Source organism: Anas platyrhynchos, chromosome 13 (assembly GCF_047663525.1).
Source record: "Anas platyrhynchos isolate ZD024472 breed Pekin duck chromosome 13, IASCAAS_PekinDuck_T2T, whole genome shotgun sequence".
Taxonomy (NCBI): Eukaryota; Metazoa; Chordata; class Aves; order Anseriformes; family Anatidae; genus Anas; species Anas platyrhynchos.
Window position 1 is genome coordinate 15,411,356 of NC_092599.1, and position 18,960 is coordinate 15,430,315.

Genomic DNA, 18,960 nt, shown 5'->3' on the forward strand with positions numbered 1-18,960 from the left:
TGGGAAAACAAGAAATAAATGGGAAAACAGCCTGTGTGTTTGCCACGTGTGCACAGAAGTGCCTCCTGTCTCTGCTCCCCAAAGCCCTCTGAGGAGCCGTTCTGCCCAGGAGCAAAAGAAGTGAAAGGGGAGCCAGAGGTTGCCTGTGTGACCACCACGAGTGTCCACCAGCACGCTGACCGGGGCAGAAGGGAGCTGATGGGACTCTGCAGCACTGGGGAGCTGTGGTGCAGGCTTGGATCGGAGGTGAAGGGGGGCTGTGCCAGGCTTTGCTGCGTGCAAGTGTGGAGGATCTTCTTGTGTGCTCAGGGAGAGAGGTAAGAGGGGTGGGCTGTAATCGCAGACTGGGTTCTCCTGCCTGGTGGGCAGCAGCAGTGGGGTCACTGCCACCACCTTGGTGTGATCACACAGGTGATGTTTTGCTTGGAGGCTGGTGTGTATGCTTTCCATTCTGAATTTGAAGTCCAAGCCTGTGCTTTTTTTCCGAGGCCAGCTGGATTCAGAGGTGCTTTGTAGGCTATTTAGCCCATTACAGCTAACATGTCTGCAAATGAACCTAATTAATTGACCAGTTTTCCTGTATCACACCTGGAAATCTTGGGGCAAAAGTGACTACTCCCACTTCTCTCACGCCGTCGAGTGGTGAGCTCAGCCATCAACAGGTGCTAGAAAAACCCCTGTGAGAGCCAGTAGTGGTAAAGGGGACGTCTCTTTTTGGTTCTACATTGTTGTACAGAACTCTCTTACCAAAAGAGAAGTAATGCTTAGCCTGCCAGTCACACAAGGTACAAATATCAGAGCCTTCTCTGTCACAATTACTGCTCATAAATTGTAGGTTAGCTCTTAATTGTCAGAGCAGTAATCTAGCAGATGTTGCTTAATTGCCCATTCTCTGCAGGAAAAATAACAAAAAGCCCTCTTTCAGAAAATTTCTTATTCATTCATTCGTTTTCTTATGAGAAAGCATCAAACCACAATTATTGCAAGAGGAAAAGAGGTATCCTCCTTATAAACAGGAAGGACAACCAACACTTCAAAAAACTGAAACTCAAGCTGCTACTGAAGATGTTAGAGAACCTCCACAGCAGTCAGGTGTGAGTTGTTAATGTGACATTGTCTTGTTCAAAAGACAACTGGCTACAAAGCTATTTAAACAGATACCTCCAGAAGTACAGGTACTAGTTTTTTTTTTTTTTTTCCAGTCTCAAATTTTCAATGCCGTAATTAATTTGGTTGTTTTTGTACTAGAATTAGAAATTTCCCTTTTTTCCTGTAGCATATGTAGCCCAGGAAGAGTAAAACAGCAGCTAGAAACCCACCCTGAGACCTTCTGGCTCTAATATATTATACTTGGGCCCGAGGCTCAAATCACAGAGTTAGGTAACCACAGTACTGAACGTGGTGTGTTTCTTTTATTCTCAGCTTTGCTAAAATACATTATACAGTTTTACGTAACGTTTTTTTTCAAATGCCTTTTACCAGAAGATCCAACAGCATATTCTCAAATTCAGAAGATGGAGGTCTGTAGTTCTTCCTTAAACATGCCTTCAAAATGGAGATCTTTTGCCATGAGCTCTTCTTCTACATCTTCTAAGGCCCACTGATGATCAGTCAATTCCAAAGCTTCCCATTCCGTCTTCATTGACATTAAACACAGGTAGAGAAAGAAAAGCCACTTAGTATAAAAGTAGTTATCAGCACTTTCTGTACACATTAGACAATAACTATGAAAAAGTGATTTTCTGCAAAGGCAGAAGATGGCATGTGAGTTTTTTTAAATCAGGAATGACTGCCTCATCAGCTATGACTGCCTAATCAGGTGTGCTTCAGGGTACTATAGCACTGTCAGGCTTCCACACACATTAGTTGTCACCTCTAATTTTAGGAACAGGAATCCAGAACACTTCCCTTGCTTGTCAGGGCGAGAGGAGGAGTTATGCACAGCCTGCAATCTTGTAAAGTCACAGCAAAGAGAGATGCAGGTGGAAATACCGTACCTTAAATGCTTTGTTAGTATCTGCTGGCATGGCCATTGCTGCACCTGTCATTTGTTCTTGCATCACCCTAGACTGATCTGCAGCTACAAAAAGAAATGAGAGGTTCATTCTTATTTGACTTAAACAGGACTGCTTGGAGTGTAGTGCCAACAGGCTGGCTTCTTCCTAAAGACTAAAAGGTTGCACAAATCCCCAGAATGCAACATTAACTGGTTAGTGCAGCTTTTCACAAGATATTTTGTCCCTATTCCTTACATCTTAGCTAAATTTACTTAAAATAGGCAGACAGAGGAAAATATGGTCTTCTACATTCTCCATAAGTGTCTTGCCTTGCATCTAACAAGAAACAATCATTGCAGCTTTCCTTAAAATCCATTCTTGCTAGAAACAAAAACACAACATCAAAGTTACCAAGCACCAATTTGATGAGAAGAAAAGCATGGGTTAATTACCATGGAAGTTCACAAGCAGTTAGCCAAGGGCTGGTGCAAAAAGAGCTGGGTAACTGCTGCAGGTGCTATCAAACCTAGCCAGTGCAGAGTAATCTCAAACAAGTGAGAGAGGCTTTGAAGAGCTTTTTGGTTGAAAACGTAGAAATCCTTCCCCAACCTCCCCCACAAGCCTTCCAGTGGAAGGAGAAGCCACCTCTTTCACAGAAATGATGCTGTCTTACCATTATCTTGGCCCAGGATGAGGGTATAAATGCTTCTGAGTCCAAACACATTCAGGAAGTACCAGGAAGCAGAGCTCACCCTGAGAAATCAGAAGCAGCATGTCTGATTGCAGTTCGATGCTGCCTGTGCATGGGACGTGTGGCTTGTGACCTTATTTCAGAGGCATGCACAGGCTGCTGAGGGGTTAGTACTGCACCCAGTGCTCCAAATAAACATTCAGCCTTGCTCGTGGAGGACACACGCTTACCAGGATGCATCTAAAGTGAGCAGCTCAATTCCCTGCTGTAACATTGGTTTAAAACGCAGCGTCAGAGGAAACGGAACCTTTGCTGCAGGACAAAAAAAAAAGCCCAGTTTTACCAAGCAACACTAGGTAACTGCACAGCAAACTGCAAAGCCAACAGATGTTTCATTCATTGGACCTAACGTAGTCTGAAGGTAATGCATACGATAACAAATAGTTTCAGAAAGGCTGTAATTCAAATACTGACTTTAATATGGAGTCTTTCAAAACATGATCAGGCAGCCAAACTACCCCAGCTGTTTCAGTGACTGTTAAGGGGAATATCTTTTCTGAAGGAAACAGCTATCACGTAAATAGTAAGGAAAAAAAAAACACAACCGAACTCTGAATTTGAGGGAGTATTTCTGTTTTGTATAGTCTGCATTACATGGTAACGGACTGCCTGGACGTGCTCAGAGGAAAATCCCTTACTACAAGTGGAAGTCCAGACTTTTCTTTGTGATCTTGTCCAGCACCCTGAAACGAACATTCTCTCCTTTACTGGGGGGCCAGCAAGTCACTGCACTTCACAGAGCAAACAGCAACAGTGCCACAAAGACAAACCCAGCTGCTCCCACCCCAGATGAAGGTTTTGATGGACCCAGGAGGTCACCACCCAACACGGCCCGGCCCACGGGCTGTGCTACGCCGCACACTTACTTGTGACAAATCCTGAAAACGTCATATTGATCCAACCACCAATGAGGATCATAGGCAGAACGTTGGTTACATTCCCTTTCATCATATCTGTCAGCATGGTAGGATCTGTAATTAAAGGATTTAACATAATGTAGGAGTGTGTCACATTAAAGGCACAGGGGTAGCTCACAGTGTAGCAGTGGCTGCTGATGGAAGTGTCTTGCGTTCCCTGCTGCGTGTGACCCCATCCCTTGCTCTATATCTCTGAAATTAATGGATCCCTCTTGTTGCAAGACTATTTAGCTAGAAGGGTGACAATGAACAATGCAGCTGGTTTGCTTTTTGCGTTTTTGGCTGTGTTAGTGAGTTGTATCAGTTTAGAGAAGGTCCTGCTGCAGCTGATGAAAAAAAAAAAAAGAACATGCAGGACTTCCTATTTCCAGCAGCACTGGGACAGTCGTGGTGGTGTGAGATGCTGCAGGCAGACACGAAGTGCCGTTAAACAAAACTCAGTGACCCGATACGCTGCTGCCGAAGGGAGCGATCTCACCCCCCAGCCCCACCCCGACCCTCACGTTCGCTGAGCTCTTTGCCGAGGTGGCTCACCTTGCTGCCTTGGCAGCAAGTTACACGTTTTCTGCCCAGCTATATTAACGTACCTGTCATTGGTGAAGGAGGCACTACCTTTCTTTTTGTTTTCTTAAAGAATCCATCCTCTGGGTTATTAAAGTAGTATTTCCGAGTCAGGAAAGACTGGAGAGGAAAAAAAAAAGCCAAGGCCAATAGCACCGTAAGAAACGAAAGGAGGACAAGGTTATTTCTTGCTCCTTTAGACACATTATGAGCTGTTTGATTAAATCTTTTTTTCTCAGGTACTTTACTAAATGTAAAAAGCTCTAAATGGAGCTCTTTTATGTCTCCCTGAAGTACTAGCTCTGTCTCTCTGCAAGCCTTAAAATATTTTAAGACAGAAATCTCTTAAAAAGAATCTACATCAAATAAGGACCTTTTGGCACTGTGCAGAGCTCCTGTTCGCCCAGTACCAGTCCCCGTGAACCCGGCGCTGCTGTTCCCACCGCCCGACTCCCAGCTTTTGCTCTGTGCAGCGTTTGGGAGCGGCCGAGCCCCAAATGCTGCGAGCCCCAAATGCTGCCCCTGCCCCCCCCGTACCTGCTTGGGGATGTACTTCCCGTTCTCCCGCAGCACCCTGCTCCGGATCAGGACTTGGCTGCAAGAGAGAGCTGTGGTGAGGGAGGGAGGGGGGGACCGGGCCCTGCCCTTCCCTTCCCCCTGCCCCTGCCCTGCCCTGCCCTGACCTGTCGGACACCTGCTCCTGCGTGAGGCGCTTGTCGCTCTGCAGCAGGATGGAGACGTAGTGCCGGATCATCCCCACGAAGAAGGTGATGAAGACGATGGGCAGCACCACCCACAGCCGGATGTTGGAGTCCAGCAGCAGCTCGGGCTCGCTCATGGCGGCCCGGCCCCGACCCCGGGCCCAGCCCCGGTCCCGGCCGCGTCCCGGCTCCTGCTCCGCCTCCGGCCGCCGCCGCCGCTCCGCTGCCAACTTCCGCTTCCGCCCCCCCGCCGGAAGAGGCGGTGCCGCGCGCCGGTGGCGGGAAGCTCGAGCCGGGAGGCGCCTCAGGGCCCGGCGCCGCTCTGAGGTGTCGCGAGGTGCCCCCGTGTCGCGACGCGTCCCCTGTGTCGGGAGGCACTTGGCGTCGTTTGGGTGAGTTAAGGCCAGGCCCCTCCCCGCGCGGACACTCGCTGTCAGCTGTACCCCCCTTAAGCCCTGGGGGACGGCCCGGGCTCGCTGGGTGGCCTCCAGGCCCCGACAGGAGGGGAGGGTGTGGGTGTGGGTGTGGGTGTGGGTGTGGGTGTGGGTGCTTCAGTGTGACGGGCTCTAAAAGCCCAACCTGTACGAGTCTAAAATCTAACCTGTACGGCAGAGCGGCGTGGTGTGACACCGGTCAGCCAGGCAACCTGCCTTCCTGTGGAAAAGTTACATTTCTGGAGCGTTTTGCTTCACTATTCGCTAATCCATTCTAGAGTTGCATAAAAAGATCTGAATTAAAGTCACGTTTTCTTCTGAATTAAAGTTATATCTCCTTTACCTACTTGTCTTTTTTTCCTGCTTTCTTATAGGCGACAACAAACGATTTGTTACCATGGTTTCCAAAAGGAAATTGTCAAAAACTGATGCTTCTGGAGAGAACTCAAAACCAGACTTGCCGAGTAGGTGCTCAGGCATAATCTTGCAAGAACTGGAAACCTGTCGGCAGCGGCAGCAGCTCCAAAGGAGAAAGAACAGGCCATAACAGCAGTTTGATTATCCCAGTAGCTAATTGTTAATTTACTGTTGATCTTAAGCGTTATTGTTTTATGAAGCTGTGTGACGCAGCACAGGCAGGCAGCAGGAACAACCACAGGCTCCCGTGGTGGATTAATTCCCATCACCTCGCCAACCAGGGGATTCCCAGAGCAACATGCAGCAGCTGCACACAAGCAGGGGTGCAGGCACTGCCGAGCTCAGGCCGTGGTGGGTCACTGCCTCCAGCTGGCACCTGTTTATCAAGGGTTCACGCAGGCACAGTTTTTACCACCATGCTGTGATCCTCACAGTGCTTCTTTGATCTTCTCTGTACCGAGGCTGGGAGCTCAAGTGCATCCAATAGGATGCCTCTGAGCCTGCCAAACACCTCTATTACTTATACACAGATGTGCTACTTGCCAAATACCCAGGTACAAATAGTAGCAGGTACAATTTATGTGCTTTCCTACATTACTACTCCCCAGACTTTACGCGTTCCCAGTTGCAAGGTCATTTGTACATATTTACAATCCTCCTTGCTAGTCTTCAGTTCTGACCCCATCCCCCTAGACGATCTTCCACTTTTAACTCCTTCCTCCCAACAGAATCACAGTCAAATCACACTAAAAGCAGTGCCATATCTTTTATTAGTCCCACTGTTCTTGTACCTTTGGTCAAGGTCAATCATCTGAAGCTTCAGCACCTTGGCTTTTTGCAGACTAATCCCATTTGATCAAAAATGATACCTCTGAAACCAAAATAACCTCTCTACATAGCTAGAGGGAAGAGACTTTTTTGCATTAGCATGTGAGTGGATCCCTAAGTGACAAGTTTAGTGGAAGAATCTAAATTAAATTTGTGCTTTCCAGGCCAGAGGAAAGCATGATTCTTGTATTATGCAGTTTGTTTGCAGATATGTCTCACCTGGGAGTACAGCACCAAAAGTGTGTCTTCCTGCCTTTGGCTCTGGAGTGCTAAAAGTGGTGGTTAAGAAATGTTCCTTTGTGGTGTCGTGCTGCAGGGGTAACTCTGATAGGATCTCTGCGTTGGTGTTTGGGTTAGCTAATGCCTGCTGTCAAACAGAGCATCACAGTGTTGTTTGTTTGTCTGATCCCATAAATGTATTCCTGCGTTCCTGTAATTTCTTACTAGAAGGTTAATTTTGAATTAGTTCTTTTTATGGAAATTCCCTGCTACTCTTTTGCACAATAATTTGATGTAGCTTGTCTTGTTTTCTCAGAAACGAAGAAGCCACGGGCTTCTGATAAGGAAAAGGCCTCTGCCCAAGGTGGACTGGAGAGTGAGGGAGTATTTGAAGAGCTCCTTAGAACATCAGGAATTATACTGAAAGCTGGGGAAGGACAGAATGAAATAGGTATGGATTTAACACTTGTTCTTTCTGTTTGTATCTCAAAGCCTGCAAAGATGACTGTTACAAAGTAAAGACACTTGTTACTTGCAGAGTAAGAAATGCTTGAGCAAGCTTGTTTGAAACTTCAAGGAAACTTTCATCTGGACTCTTATTTGTTATTGCACAGCTCCTGCCTAACTGAGTGCTTCTCTTAAACTCATCACGCTTGCTTTTGGAGTGTAGCCGCTTTGTGGCTACAGGCCTGATTTTGCTGGAAGATGGCTACTCTGTTACGTTGGGCAAAGGGATTTTTGGGTTGCACATTTGGCAAGGATCACGTTGCCTCCTAAGGACAGAAAAAAAAAAAAGCCTAGGGATTCTTCCTCCACTTCCTGACCCCTCATTCTGTCTGGAATGGATTTGTCTTTATCTGCCAAAAAATGTAGGAGTTGGTGTGTCAAACCTTGTCAGTGCTACTAGGTACCCTCAGCCCAGAGTGGAGAGAGCACACGCGGCAGGTAATACCACTCGGGCTTTTGCTAGCTGGAATTCTCAACAGCAAATGCAGCAATAACGGTGGGTGATCCTGAGAGCTTGTAGCCAGTGTAGCTTTAGTGCAGTGTTGCATGGCTAAAATATGTCTGATTCCTTATTCTCTTTAAACTTTCTCCTTAGCTGTAGATCAAATGGCTTTCCAGAAGAAGCTCCGCCTGACCCTAGAGAAGCACCCGACTTACCCAGGCGTAAGTAACTGACTGTGCTTTGGCAGGAGCCAGATTTAAAACTGTTTGCTGTGTAGCAAAAGGCACAGATGCAGCTGCCTTTCTCTGCTGGTCTTGTACAGAAGCAAGCAAAACTTGCTATTTTGCTCAATGTCATCATCCCAGCCTTTGGTCTCGTTGTTCTTCAGAACAGTTAGGCACAAAGTGACAACCAGCACGTACCTCTGGTACCAACCTCGATGTGTTTGCTCCGAGATTGGTTTTTCATAGTTCAAAGCACAACTGCTGCATTTCCAACCCCATGCCTTGTCAAAGTAATTCACTGGCAACGTTATTCAATAAATAAAGACTCTTAAGAGAGCACAGTAGCTTGCTTAACTTTTCCAGTGGAAGTTTGGTTTTGTGTTAGCTGGGAGCTGGCAGTGTTAAAATGGTCAAGATTTGGTGCTCCTCTCCAGCAACAAACCCAGCATGAATGTCCTGAGGCCAGTGGTTTGAATCCTGCAAATGTTTTTGGATGCCGTTCTTGTCACGATAAATGTTGCTGTCTCAGCTGAACAGGGAGGTAGGGAAAGCCAGGTTAAATTGAGGTGAAGTGAGAGACTGTTAATTTAGAATTATTTTGTAAACCAACCAGTGTTTGCTTTTGGTTGAGGCTACAGATTATCCAGCATTCCTTCTATGACAAATTCTAGCTCCCTGGCTAGCTCTCTCCTGTTTTCATCATCTGCTCACAAAGGGCATCCTGAAAGCCAGCAGTTGATGAGGGCATCTTCTCAGGAAGCGAATGATCTCTTTCTGCTTTGCAGGTTGTGAAGCAGTTTATCAGTGGATTGGAATCACACATCAGGGACAGAAACCAGTTCAAGAACTGTCTTTTGCCATGCACTCCCGTACGGACTGAGGGGTCAAGGTCAGGGAAAATGTATTTTTTGTTCTCCCTTTCAGTCAGAGCCAGTCTCTACTTAAATGTTGTGCAACAGTGAGCTGAGTGGAGTGAAAAGCCGTAGCTCCAGCTGATAACAAGACCTGTGTCTTATGCAAAAGACCCCGTCATTCTTTGGTTTGAATGTTTTCCCCTTTCAGACACCTATGGAAAATGTCTTCTCTCTTACACAGCTGCTGATTTCAGGGCAAAGGCAGCTGAAACCTCCAGTTTGGTTTGACACTGGGAATCTCCAACCAGCATATAATGTCATTTATTTATTTAATTAATTCTTATAACATGTAGGCTTTCATGTATTTTAAAGTATTTTATATTCTCTCTCAGAAAGCATAAGTATGAGATGGTGTTGTGGTTTTACTCAGCTGGGCAGCTGAGCTCCACCGCAACTGCTTTCTCACTCCCCCTCCTCAAAGGGAAGGGGGTGAGAATATGATAAAAAGGGCTCAAGGTTTGGGATAAGGACGGGGAGATCACTCAACAATTATTGTCACAGGCAAAACAGGCTCAGCATAGGGAAATTAATGTAATTTATTACCTACTACTAACAAGCTAGAGCAGTGAGAAACCACAAGCAAACTAAAAATACCTTCCCCCATCCACCCTGTTCCACCTCCTCCCCCGAAGCAGCACGGGGGAACAGGAATGGGGGATGCGGGCAGTCCCTGACACTGTCCCTCTGCCCCTGCTCCCTGTGGGGTCCCTCCCATGGATGCCGTCCTTCCTGAACTGTGGGGTCTGCCCACAGGCAGCAGCTCTTCAGGAACTGCTCCCACACGGCTCTGTCCCATGGGGTCTATCCTTCAGGAGCAAACTGCTCCAGCACAGGTCCCCCATGGGCAGCAGCCCCCCCAGATCTACTGCACAGTAGGGTTTTTTCCCCCCTTTCCTAAATCTGCTCTCACAGAGGTGCAAATGACATTGCCATTGGCTTGGCTCTGGGCAGCAGTGGGTCCCTTTGGAGCCAGCTGAAACTGTCCCTTGTCTGACATGGGGCAGCTGCTGGACGCTTCTCTCAGAGGCCACCCCTGCAGGCCCCCAGTATTAAAAACTTGCCCTGGAAAACCAATACAGACAGTTAGGATTGAAAGGTTTTAAAACCTAGCCATTAATTTTCGTATTTCACTTCTAAAAGAATTCTCTTAGAAGTCTTGGAAGTGTCATTTTCTTGCAGTTATCTAGTAATGAGTATTTACTAACATTCCTGCTGTATTACCTACTGTTTTGGGGGCTGTCTTTGGTATATAAAGCAAATCATTGTGGTTTTTGTTTGTTTGTTTTTTAAAAGTACTGGAAAAAGTTACTTTGCTCTCCTCCTGTGCTTTTACTACAACTGTGCAATGTCATCTTGCAGGACTTTGGTGCACTCGTATTGTGAAAGCCTCATAAAAATGCTTCTTGGAATTAATATCTTACAGGTACGTACACCTTAGGTTTCTCTTTACAGTGGTGTTGATTTATTTCGGGATCTTTTTGTTTCTGTAAGTAGAGGATGAGCAGAACTGGTGATGAGGCAGAGGAGGCTGCATCTGGAGGAGCATCCGTCATAAACGAGTCGAGGCCAAGTATATGAGCCTCAGCAACGCCATGGGCTGGGTCCTGTGCTTGGGACACGACAGCCCCATGCAGTGCTCCAGGCTGGGGGCAGAGCAGCTGGAAAGCTGCCTGGAGGAAAGGGCCCTGTGGGTATTGGTGGGTAGCCTGCTGAACACGAGCCAGCAGGGTGCCCAGGTGGCCAAGAAGGCCCACAGCACCCTGGTTTGTATCAGGAGTAGTGCAGCCAGCACACCAGGGAGGGGATCGTTCCCCTGTGCTCTGCTCTGGTGAGGCTGCACCTCAAATACTGTGTTCATCTTTGGGCCCCTCGCTACAAGAAAGACATTGAAGTGCTGGAGCATGTCCAGAGAAGGGCAGTAAAGCTGGTGAAGGGTCTAGAAAGCAAGTCTTATGAGGAGTGACTGAGGGAGCTGAGGCTATGTAGCACAGAGAAAAGGAGGCTCAGGGGAGACCTTACTGCTCTCTCCAGCTACCTCAGAGGAGGTTGTAGCAGGGTGGGGGTCGATCTCTTTGCAACAAGCAACAGGACAAGAAGAAATGGCCTCAAGTTGCACCAAGGGAGGTTTAGATTGGATATTAGGAAAAAATTCTTCACAGAAGGGGTTGTGCAGCATGGGAACAGGCTGCCCAGGGAAGTGGTTGAGGCACCATCCCTAAGGTATTTAAGACTTGTAGATGTGCTTAGGGATGTGCTTTAGTGGTAGACTTGGTGGTGCTAGGTTAATAGATTGATGATCTTAAAAGGTCTTGTCCAACCCAAATGATTTTATAATTTCTTGTTTCTTGAGGGACACAAAGATGCTTGGGGCCTGTGGCACACGGCATGTCAGAAGAGACAGCGGGAACTGTCCTTGTTTAGTCTTGAGAAAGTTAGGGGAGGTCTTGTGGTTTGCTGCTCTCCAGTTGCATGGTGCAGAGAAAACAGAGAGAGTCTTCTCAAAGGTGGGCTGGGGCAGGATGAGAAATGAAGTCAAGTTAAAGACAGGACATTCTGAGAGAATTTAACCACTTCCACTGTGGAGAATGTAGTTAAATCTTGGAGGTGTTTAAAAATGGACGAGACACTGAGCAACGTGATCTAATGATGATGAAGTTTTAAGCAGAGACTTGGACCAGAGAACTCCAAATTTCCCTTCTAACGCAAATTTTTTCATAGTTAAAATACAGTTCTGAAGAAGCCTTACAAGGAAACAATCCATGTGAAAGGACAGAGGCCCTCCCAAGATTTCCTTGGGTGTAGCAGGGAGCTCAGTTCACTCAACTCTTGTATCAGTCATCTCCCCTTCCTGCAGCTGCTAATTGCAGTTGTGGAAAAGGACAACGGGTATTTGCTCGTCTTCTCTTCCTCTGCCTTGTCCTGGGGCACGGAAGGAGAAAGTGAACATACAGACTGTCCTTGTGCAAGAAATGTCCAGGCAAAAAGACACGGTTCTCCTTTCATCCCCTTCTGTCTTTTCCTTTCCCATATGTGGCTCCAAAGACAACTTCTTTCAGCCCTACAGTGCAATCGAAGCTCCTGTTCTCCTGCCTTCCTGGGAGCTGGTGCTCGTCCCCCATAAAAGAACCACACACGTGAAGCAAAATGCGCTGTGGTGGTACTTAAATAGTACTTAATAGGTGTTGTTGAATAGTAAATAGTTGTGTTTGCAAAGCATTGCTGGTGGTAACAAGTTTTATTAAGTTGTAAAAAAGTTGCATCAACATATGGAGTTGAGGATGATGTATCTCACTAAGGCTAAGGCATGAGAAACCTGAGAACAGCTGTGGATTTAAATCCTCTTATAATTGTTTTTTTTTCAAAGTTCTTATTTTAAATACATTTTTTTTTTAGAATTGCATATTAAAAGGGGAAAAAGAATCAGCCTTGCTAGGGAAATGGTGAGATCATGTAGGTAGCTTTCAAACCTATCTAAAGTTGATGCTTTAGATCCTTGTGTGGTGAAAAATTACTCAGATGGGTTGGACAGAGTTTGGCCCAGAGGAATTGTAAGTTCTGCTCACATGGTCTACTTCTGTTAAATTACGTATGTAGCTTGCAGTTGTGTTTTTTACCTTGCAGGCTGTGTGTCTCCTCTCTGGCAACAGGGAAGAGATTTCTTTTACAGGAAATACTTTTCTTTGTTCTTTTGAGTCCTCTATTCCCTGTGTATTTCAGCTTCTGTGAAAAGTTAGTTTTGAAGGCAATGCCACAGCAGAAGCAGTAAATCATCATCCTAATGTTGTCTTTTTGCCTTCCTTCTAGCCTGCTGTCATAACGCTGTTGTTGGAAAAGATCCCTGAATTCTTTTTTGATGTGTGAGTATAGACTTTTCCCTCTAACTTGAAATGAAATTTCTTCTTTTGAACAATTACTAGCTGTTTGACTTCGACTGTAATTTCCAATTTACCTAAAAGGATCTACCTAAAAAAAAAACACTTAAAAAATATAAATGGAAGTCTGCACTGCTTTGTTGTTGTTTATTCATATATATGTAAAATTATCTGTGGGGTACTATGCCTTTTATATTATGTGTGCATATAGCAGAAAACAAGCTAAAAGAAGCTTAAATGCAGACACACCTCACCATTCATTATGCTTTTGTTAGCTACTGGTACAAACTCTGGAAGTATTTCAGTAGAGTGTCCTAATATTTAAAAAGGATGAAAGTGACTGGCAGTGTTTTAGGTGGCTGTTAGGTGAAAATAGAGCCTCTTAAAAATGCAGTTCTGGTTTAAACAAGGAAAACAGAAAAAGTATTTGTACGGTATTTGTTCGGTGTTGAATATCGAGCAGGATACAAATGCTGTACAGAGCCTGAGAAGTTGTCCCTCACTGGAATCTTGTTAGAGGAGGGTTTAACACAAACAGTGACGAGGACTGAATTGCTTTCACTGAAGAGCTCTAAAGAATCTTGGATCTAAAAATGATAAGCTGTTAATTGTGCTGTGAACTCTTTTTATTAAAAAACTCTTACTGACTTCGAAAGGGATGTTGTTACACTTGTTTTCTATTGAGTTGTATGAAGAGTGAAGTTTTTTTCCATGTGTTAATGACCAGTTAAAAATGGAAACAAAAAAGTAGAAAAATCCATTTTGCAGTACAAGAAAGTTTTAGGACAGTCCCTTGGAGATCTGGGCTGTTCAGCAAGTTTGTAAATGAAAAAGGGAATGAGGAGTAAAGTACCAGCCTATGGTAACAAGTTTTCAAGCTAATCTTATCTAAAACTGATTGTGAAGAGCAATAGAAGATTTTTGTTCAAGTATGGGACAAGAAAGAGCATTCATTAAAGCTGAACTGTACCCACACGTGGACTGGCTGGCCAATTTCACCCAAATCTGACATAAAAACATAGACTTCTACAGGTTTAATGCCAACTGATGCCTGCACAGATGAAAAGTAATTTATTAGCCTACTGTAGGAAGGGTGGGGGCAACTTGGGTTTATCTACACTGTTTGGAACAGCCAATTCATCAATACATAGACCATCGTGATCAGCAGTTATAGGTGAGGGAGGATGCCTTAGTGCATCTGTATGAGCCTTGTTTTCATAGAAAATCAGACTGAAAATAATCCTGATTATGTAAATACAGTGACAAACTCGGTATTATAACTGGGGAAAGACATCCTGTATAGATGGTTCTTTGTTTTTCATTTTGAGTATGCATTTAATGTTCAGCATTAGTCAGAACAGCAGCCAATATTAGGAAAGGAATTGGGAACAAAATGGAAAGCAGCATGTCACTGTAAATGCATGGCACATTCACATTTTGAGTGTGGCAGCCTTTCAGAAGTGCTAGAAAGGAAAACATAGTAGAATAATTTCTACATAAGTAGGGAAAAATATTGTAAGTAAAATAGAGTTCTACCTGCCTGACAAGCAGAGAGAGGATGGAAAAGCAAGTGAAAGCAAGAAAGACTTAGAAAAAGTAACTGAGGAAAGTGTAACCCATGTTTCTAACTATGCAAGGCAGCAAACTTAAGCAGAAGTACTTTTTCAGGTCATGTATAGTTACCTTGCAGTTTCGGTATTGCAGAGTGTAGAGCCTTCTGCCTTGGGAATTTACTAAGCTGTGTATTGTTGGAGGCTGAGTGAAACTCTCAGAAAAGATGGCCCTGTGCATCTTCTGGTGCTCAAAACTTGTCCAAATGCATCTAATACCAAGAAGTCCAAATGTCCAAATGCATCTAATCCCAGCAGCTGGGATGAGGATACCAGGTTCAAAAAGAGGTTTAGGCTAAGGTAACATAGCCACATGTGTGGCAGGACAGGAGACCTGAAGTGAGGTCATATGGCATGTTTTGTTTTTTTGTGCTGTAATTAGGGTGTTGCTGAGAGTGTAGTATCCCTGATTTGTGTGTCCAGCAAGTAAGAAGTGTGGGGGTTCTTCATTCATGGTGCTAAAAGCTCTAGAGGTGTTAATGATATTTTCACAATGGGATTTTGATAGTTGGCTAATATGAACTGCTTGTCATGGTCTTGCTGACCAGCAGCAAAGCCTTTGAGTCTGTCTGTGGATCTGACTAACCCGTGTTTCACTTCTCTTTTAGTGTGGGTACATTTGGAACAAATTTTCCCCGGCTCATTGTCAACCAGTTTAAATGGCTTGATGGTCTTCTTGACAGCCAGGTGGGCACTGATGGCACAAACCCCTGTGTGTTTCTCCAGTCAACTTCTGTAACACCTCTCAGGTGGGATGAGATCAGTTTTGATGCTAATGAGAACAGATGTTTCCTTATGCACATCCTGAAGGGGAGATGGTATTTAATTCTTGTTTTTTCTTTTCTTTGGTGACTTTTGGACGTCCCATTGTATTTTCTTCTTCTCTTGTTCTAAGTGTCCTTTTACATAAATTTGTATCTGTACGTGTGTATCCACATGGGTGACCCCCTTTTAAAGCAGTCTCTAACAAGAAGTTGCAGAAGTTACAGTCCCCTCCTTGTTTCCTTTTAACAAGAGGTACTGGATACTTGCAAGCACCTGGGGATGAATTCTCTGTTCTGGCTTTGATGGTTCTTTTCCTTCTTTCCCTTCCTAAGTCAGCGGTCTCCGTGAGTTACTTTGTCCTGGAGGGCTGTTCCTAAGGAGAGTTGCAGAATGAACTGAATCAAGACCCAACTCTGGGAAGCTTGCTGTTGGGTTTCCCAGTTTGCTTCGCTCAGCAAGATAGTCATATCCTACCTGTAAAATGCTGGTTTCCCTAAGAGTCTGTGCAATGATTTCCTGCTTCAGCGGCACAATGAGTTAAGGGACAGTTGGCATAAATCCAAGCAAATAACTTCCTGAGTGATCTTTCATGCGTAGTATTGTTGCCATTCTAATGAACATGCACGTTACCAGTGTTCCTTTTCCTGTAGGATCTCGTCAAGAAGTTAATGCAGATGCTTAGTGTGTCTCCTGTGCCAATTCAGCATGATATTATCACCAGCTTACCTGAGATCCTGGAGGATTCCCAGCAAAGTGAAGTTGCCAGAGAGCTTGGGTACAGCTGATTCAGCACCCCCCCCATTCCCTCTCCTCCATTTTTCTTGCTCTTAACAGAAGAAAAAAAAATCCTGTGTGAAAGTAGTTTGTACCAGGACTAAAGCAGCACAATAGTTGTTTCTCTTAATGGTAACATTCAAGGACAACCAGCACAGGCTTAGGATGTGTGCTATTATGCTCTTAAAGAGATGTCTAATGCTCCAGAAGTGTCTTTAACTAAAAAAATAAAATAAAATTATTAAGTTCTTGAGTACATGGGTACGGCGTAGGTAGATTCCAGTTAAGCACTCATTACTTCTGCTGTGATTAGTCACTTGGTTATCACTATCAGCATCTTTGGATTTGTTTTGGATTCTGCCATGGTAAAGACAACATTGCTTTTATTAATTAAAAAATCACAACACACAACAAAATAAACATGTTTGTGAAGCAGAACCTTCTAGCTCTTTTATACACTTTTCTCAAGCATTCTTACTGACCTGAAGAACAGGATGACCTTACACCAATAGATATCTTCTCAGGGAGCATCACATTAAGCTAGCCCTTATATCTGTCTTTTTTATGGTGTATTCATTTTACGCAATAATATATTTTTTTGTTAGCCTTAGCCTATATTTAATTTATAATTTTATTTATACACATCCGTGTTTCTAGTTTGGGTTGTTACACAGTTCACTTACATTTATGCCAGTGCTAATTATCTTTTCACTCTGGTGTTTGTTATTTCAGCCTAACCCTGGTTGTACCTCTGGTACATCCTATTCCTTGTACCTTGTAGCTCTGTGTTCCCATTACATGGTTCTATTAAGATAATTTATTTTCTTTTTTCTTGCATATCAGCTGCTTACTAAAAGAGGGCAGGCGGCTGACAGTTCCGATTCTGGATGCTCTTTCTCGTTTGGATCTTGATGCAGAACTCCTTGCTGAAGTAAGTGCTGCTACTTAGTGGTCAGACAGAATCTAGCCCCTTCATAGCAACATGCCAGCAAGAGCTGTTTGGTCATTCAAAATATGTCGCTATATATGACTTCTGTAGGCCTTCAGAAGTTCTGAGCTAGCTGGAATTGGAAAGGAATCTTGGAAACTAAAAATATTTTTAAAATATTTTTGGAAACATTATGAGGGATTCATTGACAAGCATACTCTGGCCATTACAATATCCATTCAAAAGTTTCAGACAATTCTGTTTTACAAAATGCAAAAGCATTTTGCCTTGCTGCAGTAAACATTTACCACCCATCTTAAACCCACCCATTGTCACTGTTTCTTTTTTTGAGGTACAGTGACCAGACTAGAGTGCCGTATTCTAAATAAAGGCAGGCTGGTGACTGCATCATCATATGACCATAGTTTTTCTTGGCCAAAAGAAAAGAGATCATGTGCCTTGGGTCTTCTGGGTATGCTGGATTGCTTTCAGTTAGGCTTCTAATGAATAGAATAACATTGGTTCATTTGAGTGCATTAAATGCTATTTTTCATAGTCCCCAAAGGCTAGTGCTGTGTAACGTGCTAGATTCTTCCATGCTTTCCCCTTTTGAAAGCTATTTAAAAATGATGGAGCCAAGCTCTGCTTGGCAGTGCCAGGTGATACGTTAAGTGGCAGAGGCAACAAATTACAGTCTGGGAGGTTCAGGTTGGACATCTGGAAAATGGTTTGGGGTCTGGTCAAGTCTGATCAAGTCAAGGTCAGCCTGATCTAGTATTGGCAATATTCCTGCTCTGAGCAGAAGGCCACAGGAGAAACCTCAAACAATCCCTTCCGACCGACTTAATCCGTGTATCTGTGAACCAGAGTCTTAGAGCTGTGATCCAGCATTGCTCTCCCCTCAGGTGCAGCAGTCTGCCATGACCATTGTACCTTCTGTAAAACTGGAAGATTTGCCTGTGGTGGTAAAATTCATCCTCCATAACGTCAAGGCTGCTAACGCAGTAGAGGTATGGCATTTTCTCTATACTAAAGACTGCTAAGTTTTATAATATAAGCTTTATAATATATTTTCAAGTACAGTTTTTAAAATTGCCAAGGATGAAAGCACATGTAGAAACTGTCTGTCCTTTGACATAGATTTCGTTATGCCTTCAGGCATGAAAATTGAAACCTCCTCCTTTTTGCTGGCCGTTGCAGATTTTTCTCATTTGGTTTTAGAATTTGCATTTATTTTTTTCTTCAGTGTTGAACACCTCAGAGAACTGAAAGTAATGAAATTATGCTGATTTAAGCTCCTAAACTGAAGAATTGTTTGTGGCAACTTTAAGCCTTTGAGTTTTATCTAAGTATTTTCATTGTACAGATCTTTTAAGGGTTCTAAAATCATGAAGTATCCAACAGACCTGGGATTGCAACTTGGTAATTCTCTCCACTGAGTTCTGCTCTAAATACCATTCTAGAAACATTCCCAAAGTAGTGATTCTCCTGTTTAGAGGGCTGTTTTCATTTTCGTATGTAAGAATCTTTTGGTTTTGAGAGTCATTTTATCAAAGGAAACATACTCAGAATATTTTTTTAAATGAACCATTTGTTTTGTTAAGCCAGCCTTGATGAACTGTTGAACAATGCTTTTTTTTTTTTTTCATTCTTTGAAGAAGCCTCAGTTTAAGGCAGATGTGGTTTATAATCTGCCCAAATCTTTCAGGGAAAGCACTGAAAACAGTATACCTATAACGTGCAGCCCAATCTATGCTGACCCACAGCATAGCACTGACTATTTGACAACAGTCAAACTGGTGAATTCTCACACCCCAGCATTTCTATGGCTGTCTCCTCTCTTGCTCTGCTGCTAAACAGGATAAAATTAATTCACAGCAGCTTTTAGCATAAATAGATGAGAATTTCATGGAGTAGCTGTTAAGAAATCCTCTCCTGCTTTCTGTTTGCGTGCATGCACACATGACCTCGTAACATTGTGATGAAGAACTTTCACTTTTTAAGTATTTAAAAAGTTGAGCATAGCTAAATGCTTAGGAATCTTAACAAATATGAGTTTTGATTTGTAATTCTAGGAGATTTTGATTTGTAATTCTGTG

The 18,960-nt window shown here is 43.9% G+C and overlaps 2 protein-coding genes across 2 annotated transcripts in view; one reads left to right on the top strand and one right to left on the bottom strand.

Moving 5' to 3' along the window:
• Positions 1-1,393: 1,393 nt before the first annotated feature.
• EMC3 (ER membrane protein complex subunit 3) lies at positions 1,394-5,162 on the bottom strand. The gene is made up of 8 exons (XM_027467994.3): positions 4,910-5,162; positions 4,764-4,821; positions 4,253-4,346; positions 3,615-3,719; positions 2,919-3,000; positions 2,671-2,750; positions 1,998-2,080; positions 1,394-1,636 (listed from the first exon to the last, which is right to left on the bottom strand). The coding sequence occupies exons 1-8, from the start codon at positions 5,062-5,064 to the stop codon at positions 1,508-1,510; spliced, it is 786 nt and encodes a 261-aa protein (XP_027323795.1). The 5' UTR covers positions 5,065-5,162; the 3' UTR covers positions 1,394-1,507.
• Positions 5,160-18,960, top strand: part of FANCD2 (FA complementation group D2) — a 48,362-nt gene continuing 34,561 nt past the window's right edge. The window contains exons 1-11 of the mRNA XM_027467990.3: positions 5,160-5,319; positions 5,736-5,825; positions 7,142-7,276; positions 7,928-7,995; positions 8,784-8,887; positions 10,272-10,335; positions 12,717-12,769; positions 15,003-15,081; positions 15,810-15,934; positions 16,777-16,864; positions 17,767-17,871. Of these exons, the coding sequence (XP_027323791.3) occupies positions 5,759-5,825; positions 7,142-7,276; positions 7,928-7,995; positions 8,784-8,887; positions 10,272-10,335; positions 12,717-12,769; positions 15,003-15,081; positions 15,810-15,934; positions 16,777-16,864; positions 17,767-17,871 (888 nt within the window). The 5' untranslated portion in view covers positions 5,160-5,319; positions 5,736-5,758. The remainder of the gene's footprint in view (positions 5,320-5,735; positions 5,826-7,141; positions 7,277-7,927; positions 7,996-8,783; positions 8,888-10,271; positions 10,336-12,716; positions 12,770-15,002; positions 15,082-15,809; positions 15,935-16,776; positions 16,865-17,766; positions 17,872-18,960) is intronic.